Source organism: Camellia sinensis, chromosome 9 (genome assembly GCF_055761805.1).
Source record: "Camellia sinensis isolate YWXY chromosome 9, ASM5576180v1, whole genome shotgun sequence".
Taxonomy (NCBI): domain Eukaryota; kingdom Viridiplantae; phylum Streptophyta; class Magnoliopsida; order Ericales; family Theaceae; genus Camellia; species Camellia sinensis.
This window is the reverse complement of record NC_138969.1, coordinates 136,906,265-136,917,124: the sequence shown is the minus strand read 5'-3', so window position 1 is coordinate 136,917,124 and position 10,860 is coordinate 136,906,265. Positions and strand designations below refer to the sequence as shown.

General features: G+C 33.2%; 1 protein-coding gene and 1 long non-coding RNA gene across 2 annotated transcripts; one reads left to right on the top strand and one right to left on the bottom strand.

The window, feature by feature from the left end:
- Positions 1-4,213: 4,213 nt before the first annotated feature.
- On the top strand, positions 4,214-5,112 carry LOC114284879 (uncharacterized). Its single transcript, XR_014341210.1, has 5 exons — positions 4,214-4,341; positions 4,420-4,515; positions 4,603-4,698; positions 4,780-4,914; positions 4,992-5,112. It is a non-coding gene; the product is annotated as an uncharacterized LOC114284879 (long non-coding RNA).
- A 2,077-nt stretch (positions 5,113-7,189) lies between these two features.
- LOC114290262 (protein FAR1-RELATED SEQUENCE 5-like) lies at positions 7,190-9,843 on the bottom strand. Its single transcript, XM_082889405.1, has 3 exons — positions 7,670-9,843; positions 7,341-7,587; positions 7,190-7,264 (listed from the first exon to the last, which is right to left on the bottom strand). The coding sequence occupies exons 1-3, from the start codon at positions 9,841-9,843 to the stop codon at positions 7,190-7,192; spliced, it is 2,496 nt and encodes an 831-aa protein (XP_082745531.1).
- Positions 9,844-10,860: the final 1,017 nt, after the last annotated feature.

Below are 10,860 nucleotides of genomic sequence, written 5' to 3'. Positions count from 1 at the left end.
AATAAATGATTTTAATGGTTTAAATGGATAGATGCAAATGGTTTTTCCTCAATCAGCCTAAATTCGAATGGACTATAGATATGGAAAGTCACTGCACCTAATTCGATTTGCTTACACTTTTAAAAAATGATGTTATATTTTTCTCTTAATCCCCAAATCTTTCTAGAATACTAGGTATATGGTTGTCTCATATATTTTGGAGTTTATTTGTTTGTTTGTTTGTTTGTGGGTATGAATTTTGTGTTGTCTCATATGGTTTGTTACTTCTTTTTTTTTAAAGTAATGGTGGTCCCATTTGTAATTTTTATGTTTTTTGTTTCTTTTTCTTATTTTTTTCTTTATCATTTATACACTTTGTTTGTTTTTGGAATGGAGGGACATGAATGGTTGACAAATTGTCCCATTGGTGGGTAATGGGGACTTTGACACTTTTTGCTAGACAATAAATGGTTGAGTTTTTTGTATTATCTCATGCTTTGTTGTTTATATTTTTAAAAGTAAGATAGTTTATGGTGGCCCCATTTGTGGTTTTTTTTTTTTTTTTTTTTTTTTTTTTTTTTTTTTTTTTTTAAGTCTTATTTCTATTATTTTTTTGAAGTAAGATAGTCCATGATAGTCATATATCTATTATCGGTTTGCTTTGGAGATTGTGTATATGGGACCATATGCTTTATTACATTTATTTTTAAAAGCAATATAGTTCATGTGATCTCATTTGTGATTTTTTTGTTTTGTTTCTTTTTTTTTTTTTTTGTTTTTTTTTTTTTTAAAGCAAGATAGCCCATGATGGTCCCATTTCTGTTATTGTAAACAAATGATTGTCTATTTAGTGCATTCTTGAACTTACTAATCATTACATAACCATATCATGTAGTTATTCTACATTGAGCATGTGACACCTGCTGTGGATTTTGTTAGTCCATGTGCAAGTAGACAAGCACCTCGTTTAGTATATTGGACAGATGAGGTGATTAAAAAGAGAATCTCCATGTTAGAAAAACTTCAATACCAAAACAACAAGAAGGTAATCTTATGTGTTATATAATTTAATTTGTATGCGTGTTGTAATTAAAGAATTCGTTTAACATGTTTGTTATTATTTTCTTAATAGGTTGGTTTTATTGTTGAAGATAATGATGTGAGTGTAGAGCCAAACATAAATGCACGGCTAAGTAATGTTGAAAAAGAAGTGAAAGATTTGAGAGGAGACTTAAATAACTTAGTCGTTGGTGTCAGTCAATCAATAGAATCTGCCAAAGAAGAGATTTTGATAGCAATTGCAAAGGTAGCTAATGGATCATGGGCTATTGAGAAGGAGAAACACTCTCATGATATCGATTGTCAATTGAAAAATGAAGATATCTTGGATGACAAATGGAGTCCCCCACCTTATGCTTTCCAAGATCGTACGTCTCCTATGGATAAACAACTCAAACAAGAAAATGAAGGATTGCCTAAGATTCCATTAGGTGATCAGTTCACATCGTCCGTATCTCCATTTGCACCATTTTTTAGTGAACATGAGCTACTACAACCAAAGTTACCAAAAGTGATTTTAAAAAGGTCAATTCCGGTAGATGATGGTGCCGAGTCTTCAACAGTTTTGCCTTATCATATGAAGCTTAGGAGGGAAAGCAAACGAAAAAAAAGCAAACATATACTTTCACCCTATGATGTTGAACTTGGCAAGGTAAGATACATTATTATTATTATTATTATTATTACTATTTGTTTTGTTTTGTTGTTAGAATTGAAAGTAGTTATTGATTTATTTGTGTTATGTAGAAATATAATACAACAAGCAAACAACTTGACATGTTGCCTAAATATGCACAAGAGGTAATAAATAATATTTGTACACATAACAATTTTTTTAAAAATAATTCATTACAAATGAACTTAGTCACCGACTGATTTATGTTATACAGGAAGCTACAATGAAAAATAAACAAGTTGTTGTGTTTCCTGAACAACATTCGAGAAAGGTATACTTATATTTTCTTATAGAAACTCATTTTTAGGAGAATATTCAATTACATACTTTATGAAAATGTTATTAATGATTGGTTAAAAACAGATTTCTGAGTTGTTGAGTATGCCAACTCCCATGAAAGGATTTGATTTGCCACCGCTTTCAGTTGAGGATAAATTGTGTAACGCCCTCAAAATAATAACATTAAACCCAACAAATAAGACAAGCGTTGATAGATAAACTAACCACCTTCTATCATTCATTAGAATTCCATTACATAAGTATTACATGTTAATCTCATAACAAAATGCCCTACGGGCTTACAGCTTTCCAAGTTAACACTTGGTTACAACAAAGAGGTCTAACTCGTTTACACATTAAGCCCTTGGCTTGAAATTACATGTATTACATCAAAAGTAAAACGACAAAACTATGCCCGCCACTAGCCTCCCAGCTATGTCCTTGGAGGTGGCATGCTTCCTGCACCTGAAAATGATGTTCCCATATAGGGTGAGCCACAGCCCAGTAGAAATACACTAAACCAACCATGGACAATGACTAAAACATTAGCAATTGATAGTTGGTCAACACTGATACAATCACATAAATTACATATTTATGTCAACGACTTACAAGTCCCATTTACTTTTCATTTTTCCTTTTTCAACAGATAAGCATGCTAGCTCTATCATCATTTCCACAGATATGTATAAAAACTATATCTCACATTCAGATAAGCATAAAAGCTATATCCACAATCTCAACAGATATGTATATCAACAATATCCACAGATAAGCATACAAGCTGTATCCACACTTCACAAAGATAAGCATATGAGCTCTATCTTCACTTCTCTAGACAAGCATATGAGCTCTGTCTACGGAGTACATCCCCTATCTCCTCCAAATACCTATCCGGTTTAGAGGTCCATCCCCTATCTTCCCCTAAACCGCGGAGTACATCCCCTATCTCCTCCTCTACACATAACGTATATAAACACATTGGTTCTATATACAATCACACAATACAAACAATTAATGTATTCCAGCAACTGCCAAGTTCCATAACACATTCCATTGATTAGTTTCAGTTTGCCTAATCAACATACATTGTCTACAACAATCACGACTATCCTCCACCGATAGCCCAAAGCAGTTATTTCTAAACAGAAAATAAATGCACAAATGGATATTCAATCAACATTTCATTTCTCACCAATTAATTATCCCAATTAATTAAACAATGTAATTAGGCCATTTTCCATAATTACCATTTCAACCCTTAGGTCCCATTTTCTTCAATGATTCAGCAATCATTCCATTTTTTTTCATGCTAAACATGCATCTAGGTTTATTATGAATAAAACCCCAACTTTTGTATAATTGCACAAAAGCCCCAAACTTTCACAAAATTACCAAACCAAGCCCAACATCTCAAAATACCAAAATTTAAAGACAAAACTCATAGAGAGGAGTAGGTTATCCCTACCTTGAAGTTTAAGCCAAAAAGGAGATGAAGACTCCAAGATCAACTTGCTCCAAATCCAAACTTTTTCAGATTAAATTGAAGCTCTCAACGCCCTCTATCTTTTTAACAAAGGCCCTAGGCTAGATTCACACCCTAGGGAGATGAAATCTTAGAGAGAGTGCAAGTTTAGAGTGAGAGGGTGTCGGATTTAGGGTTTAATCAAAGAAAAGGACTGAAAAAGTGATGTTTTAGACGCTGCTGTCCGCTGATATAAAACACTCTCGCTCGAGCGAAGGATTGGTCGCTCGAGCGACCAGACACAGAAAACTCTCGCTCGAGCCAAGAAGTTCTCGATCGAGCGAAGAAAAACCCAGACCGCTCGAGCCACGAAAAGCTCGCTCGAGCCAGAAACTACAACTCTCAGGTCCAGAACCGGGGCAACACTACTCTCGCTCGAGCGACAAACTCCTCGCTCGAGCGAAGGACCAAAAATCTGGGCAGCAACACTAGGCTCCCAAGCACAACCAACCTGTAACAAACCTGCCCAACACATCCCATAACTCAAAATACAAAGTAAAGAGGATGCAAACTAGGAAATAAACAACTACCAACATTCACGGACACATGTCCGGATCACTGTACAACAAGGGTAAACCCGGGATCGCTATAAATTGATAAGAGACTATTTGTTTCATCGTAGTAAATTGGAAAGGTTCTATTTCTTTCAAGAAATATTTTCTTTTAAGAAATATTTTCTTTTATGTTTCATGTATTTATATTGTCACATTGACATGTATCACTTAATTAATATGATAGTGAAATTCTTATTAACTTTGATATTCAACATGGAACGCGCAAAAACATATGGACATTAGATCGTGGTTGTTGGCTTGATGGACAAGTAAGTAGTAAACCATTGCTCAAATGAATTTATAATGTACAAGATAATTGCATTTATTGATGAGTTTTTGTTTCTTAGATAATTACTTTAGTTGCTTTGCAATTTACATTAAAGCAAAAGGATCGTATCCCAGATGCGAAATATCCAGCGTGGTATCTACCTACATATTTTTCGGTAATTTACTTATGCATTTTACAATTAAAAGCATTTGACTACGTAGTTTGTATTATTGATATTTATACTAATTTTTATGAGTTGTAGCAACATATTTTGCAACACAAGGTTCATAAGCCAAACATGCTCAAGTCCTATTTTGGAACAAAACGGTACACGGGAAAAATTGAATCATGTGAAAGGGTATTGATTTGTTATTATCTCACTTTACTTTTGTTTAATATGTTAATGAATATGATAGTGCTGATTATTGATTTAATATAGGTGTACATTCCAATTAATGATGCGGGTGAACATTGGTATATGTGTGTGGTATACATGCGACAACAAGTGGTATATATCCTTGATCCGTATATATCAAGAAGAAGTAGAACTCGGCCAACTCAAGTAAAAAAAGTGGTATACATCCTTATACAATGTCGTTATTTGTATTTTGTATTGCATGTTTTCCTACTAATTAGTTATGTAAATAACAGGTTGAAGTGTTACATGACTTATTGGGAATTCAGTACAAGAATGCATATACAAATAAAATTACCGAGTTTCCAATTAGAACACTTGAATGGCTTCCACAACAAAGTAATGGCTATGATTGTGGAATGCATGTCATCAAGTATTTTGAATTGGTGCAATTTATTGATTCCGAAGCTTGTTTGCTTCAATTTGACTCATGGGATGCTAGACAAAGATTAGCACTGGGCTTAGTTCGAGATGCAAACAATAAAATTGGGTCAAGAGTGATAGAATTGGCTTGTGATAGATAATTGTCATGTATCATTGATGTTGTTGCATGTTCATACTTGAATTATGTGAATTTCAACTGAATTTGTTTTGGGGAGGATGTAGAGCAAATGGATTTTAATCGTATGATTTTTGTCGTTTTTTTTGTAATTTGGATTTGGATTGTACATGGGCAGGGTTTGAATTAATTATGACTTACCACTTTATTATACTTCAATGACTCCACTTACTATTTCATTATTCTTTACTTACCATTTTATTCAACCATACTTACTAGTTAAAAGACTCTACTTATAAGTTTATTAGACTTAACTTACAACTCAAATAAGCTTCACTTACTACCACTCAAATAAATTCCACTTACTACTTTATTACTCTTTTCTTACTATTTTATTCAATCATACTTACTAGTTAAAAAGACTCCACTTACAAGTTTATTAGACTTAACTTATAACTCAAATAAGCTTCACTTACTACCACTCAAATAAATTCCACTTACTACTTTATTACTCTTTGCTTACTATTTTATTCAATCATACTTACTAGTTAAAAAAGACTCTACTTACTAGTTTATTAGAGTTAACTTACCACTCAAATAAGTCTCACTTACTACCACTCAAATAAATTTCACTTACTACTTTATTACTCTTTACTTACCATGTTATTCAACCATACTTACTACTTAAAAAGACTCTACTTACTAGTTTATTAGACTTAACTTACCACTCAGATAAGTCTCACTTACTACCACTCAAATAAATTTCACTTACTACTTTATTACTCTTTGCTTACCATGTTATTCAACCATACTTACTGCTTAAAAAGACTCTACTTACTAGTTTATTAGACTTTACTACTCAAATAAGTCTCACTTACTACCACTCAAATAAACTCCACTTACTACTTTATTACTTTTTACTTACCATTTTATTCAATCTTACTTACTAGTTAAAAAGACTCTACTTACTAGTTTATTAGACTTAACTTATCACTCAAATAAGCCTCACTTACTACCACTCAAATAAACTCCACTTACTACTTTATTACTCTTTACTTACCATTTTATTCAATCTTACTTACTAGTTAAAAAGACTCTACTTACTAGTTTATTAGACTTAACTTATCACTCAAATAAGCCTCACTTACTACCACTCAAATAAACTCCACTTACTACTTTATTACTCTTTACTTACCATTTTATTCAATCTTACTTACTAGTTAAAAAGACTCTACTTACTAGTTTATTAGACTTAACTTATCACTCAAATAAGCCTCACTTACTACCACTCAAATAAACTCCACTTACTACTTTATTACTCTTTACTTACCATTTTATTCAATCTTACTTACTTGTTAAAAAGACTCCACTTACTAGTTTATTAGACTTAACTTACCACTCAAATAAATTATACTCACTACTTTATTACTCTTTGACTATTCACATGTGACTTATATAATTCACATGTGACTACTGAAAATAATTGATCATAACACTAGTACATATAAGTCATACAACTTTTTACATTTCATTTACTATTCAAATAAACTTTACTTACTACCACTCAAATAAACTCCACTTACTACTTCATTACTCTTGGCTTACCATTTTATTCAATCATACTTACTAGTCACGAAGACTCTATTTACCAGTTTGTTGGGTTTGACTTACCACTCAAATAAACCTTACTTACTACTACTTAAAATAGACTCCACTTACTACATTACTTACCATTACGTTGTTATGAATATGATGAATGAAATCATAGTGGTAAGTATTGTGTTTGAGAATAGTAAAAGTCTTACACTATCATTTGTCTTATACATATAAAAAGTCACATGCCTTATAAGTATAAGCCTTACACAAACGAGTAATGCCACACAAAAAATCAAAATATAAGGCTGATTGCTTTGATTGTCTCGAAGATTGTTACAATCACTTTGACAAGTCAATTGTCCCTCCTACGACACGGCCATAAATGCTGTCAGGAGTTTCTGAGCATGTACGTACCTACATAATGTAACTAATAATTAATAAATTCTGAAACATAAATTTTGTGAATAAAAGTTAAATAAAAAATTATTACCACAAAGTTAGGATAGATATTGGAATCGCATCCCATTATATTGTAGTCAGTTCCAACAAAAGTAGGGTGCCCATTGGAACCATATCCCATTATATTGTAGTCACTATTAGTAAAAGTAAGGTCGACATTGAAACCACCTTCTTGGTGCAACATGCTTGCCCCTGATACATAAGTATCTTGTGTAGGAAAAGAATCAATATTCTCATTTTCTAGTGTTGGACACTTATTCCTCGTATGACCAGTACCTCTGTAACAAAACACATTACACTTAGGATATAAATTTAATTATAATTCAATACACTTACTAGATAAATTAAATTGTTAGATACCTGCAATGACCACATTTTCTTGGCTTTGAAAACTTATCATTTGCAACAGAACGACTTCCCTTCATCTTTGTAAAGGGAGGATCACCAACACCAAAATGTAAACATGTCCCTTCAACATTGGCTTTTCCTTTTGTTCCATTTCCTTCAACATGTTGGACATACAAATCTTTCATTCGACATGTTAACTTTGTCACTGCATCCCTAGCTTCTTCGTATCCATTGGTTAAGTGCGAAGCATAATAGCACATCTCAGTACATGCACTTGACAATGCACCAAACCGTGTTGTTTGCGTAACCCATTCTGGAAAAGGGGTCTTACCAAGTAAAGTGGAAGACTTGACATTTTTTGTCCACCTTTGTAATATACAGCTAGAGGGAATTTCTTTCAAATGCTCCATTTTCATGATTGATACCATATGGGAACATGGAATTCCACATGATTCAAAATACAAACAAGAACATTTCATGGCATGATCACTTGGTCGATATTGTACATTCCATGTGGATTCCGGATGTGTATACATAGACAAATAGTATACATGAATATCTTCTATATCAGTTTTTCCTGACATAAATAACACTTGCTCGGATTTTATTTGTTCGCGAAATTTGAAAAATATGGCACGAGTAAATATATCAGCAGCATGTCTTTCAATCCTTTTCATACCTGTAGAAAGAATAGGAGTGGTATTCTCAGTTTCGGATTGTGCCTTAGCTTCGTTATGGCGAAGTCTTGCAAGTGCTCTATCATATGCCCTTACAAATTCAAAGAGCCTTAGGCGCACCTTTAGGAATCGATTCAAAAATGCATTCATACTCTCACAACGTTGCGTGCTTTTTGCACCAGCAAAGAAATGTCCATGGAGGTATGCTTCAGCCCATAGAGTACGCTTGCAATATACATCTGCAATCCACTTGTTATTATGAAGGCCATACTTGTCTACAAGGTTCTTCCACTCTAATTCAAACATTTCTTGTGTACATTGCATTGACATGCATTTTTCAAAGCTATGAAGAAATCCCTCTATGTGGATATGTTTAACAGCATTCATTTTAAGATGCCATTTACATAATCGATGTCGAGCAGTAGGCATAACTGTTTTGATTGCTCTACACATGGCCTTATCCCCGTCAGTGATTACGGACAGAGGCATCTTGTGATCCATCGCATCAAGAAATTTCTCTAACACCCATATGTATGTCTCTACTGTCTCAGAAGCTAACAGTGCACACCCAAAAACAGTCGTTTGAAAGTGGTTGCTCACACCTTGTAGTATCACAAAATGTTTGTTGTACGCATTTGTCCGATACGTAGTATCAAACATCAACACATCACCAAAATACAGATAATCTGTTCGAGATCCACCATCAGTCCAAAACAAATTATTTAATCGATTTTCTTCATCTACATCATATTTATAATAAAACATTGGATCTTGCTCTTCTTTACCACATAAGTAAGCCAAAGCACCTTCTGCGTCACCATCGACAACTTGCACTCTACGCTCAGTCCCAAAATGGTTGTACATGTCCTTCTGTATGAACCCAACATTCTCATAACCACCTGCTTGTTGTGCAGCAAAGTCCATAATGTGACTTGTCCTCATACCAATATGATGCATTGCATTGCCTTGTGCCTTGTCGGCACTCGTAACATTCCGGTGTGAGCGAAGAAATTGAACACCAAGAGGCCCTATCATGGAATGATTGTGCTCCTTGAAAAATTCATTCACTTCATATTTGGAAGTACTCCGATTGTATTTGATACGAAAACAAGCACGACAACCAACTCTAGTTAATTGTTTTGGTTCTCTTTTACGTTCTTCAACCTCAAGGTATTTGGATTGTCTATATCCTTCTTTTGAACATACCCAACTCCTTGATATAACCATATTATTCTTGTCCTTATACAATTGATCCCTTCGAATACTAAAGCCTTTTACCTTAGCATACGAATTATAAAATCTTTCTCCGTTTTCTTCTGAATCAAATGTCATTTCAAACACATCCTTTTCAGTTAATTCATCTAGACGCTTAATATCTCTTTCGGTTGGAATATTATTAGAAATGACGATATTATCTTCGTTATGAATATTATACTCACCATCATTACCGTCATCATCAACTAGTTCATATATAATGTTATTCTTGTTTTGCTCAGTGTTGTCTTCCATCTGCAATAAGCATAAACAAAGTAATTAAGAAAAAGCAAGTAGAAAATGGTAAGTAAAATACTAGGTGGTAAAACAGATGGTAAGTGGTAAGTTGAGTCACAAAGAGTTGCTAGTAGAATGAGAATGAATGGCAAGTGTTGTGTTTTTGAATGATAATTAAACTCATTTAAACCATACTTACTACTCAATGAGACTGTACTTATTACTTTATCAGAATTACACTTACTACTCAATGAGACTCTACTTACTACTTTATTAAACTTGACTTATCATCCATTTAAACCACACTTACTAGTCAATGAGACTGTACTTACTACTCTATCAGAATTACACTTACTACTCAATGGGACTCTACTTACTACTTTATCAAAGTTGACTTATCATCCATTTAAACCACACTTACTAGTCAATGAGACTGTACTTACTATTTCATCAGACTTGACTCACCACTCATTTAAACCATACTTACTACTTTATTAGACTTGACTTACCGCTCATTTGAATCACATTTACTATTCAATGAGACTCTACTTACTACTTTATCAAACTTGACTTATCAGTCATTTAAACAACACTTACTACTTAATAAGACTTTACTTATTATTTTATCAGACTTTAACTCATTTAAACCACATTTACTAGTCAATGAGACTGTACTTACTACTCTATCAGAATTACACTTACTACTCAATGGGACTCTACTTACTACTTTATCAAACTTGACTTATCATCCATTTAAACCACACTTACTAGTCAATGAGACTGTACTTACTATTTCATCAGACTTGACTCAGCACTCATTTAAACCATACTTACTACTTTATTAGACTTGACTTACCGCTCATTTGAATCACATTTACTATTCAATGAGACTCTACTTACTACTTTATCAAACTTGACTTATCAGTCATTTAAACAACACTTACTACTTAACAAGACTTTACTTATTATTTTATCAGATTTAACTCATTTAAACCACACTTACTACTCTATCAGAATTACACTTACTACTCAATG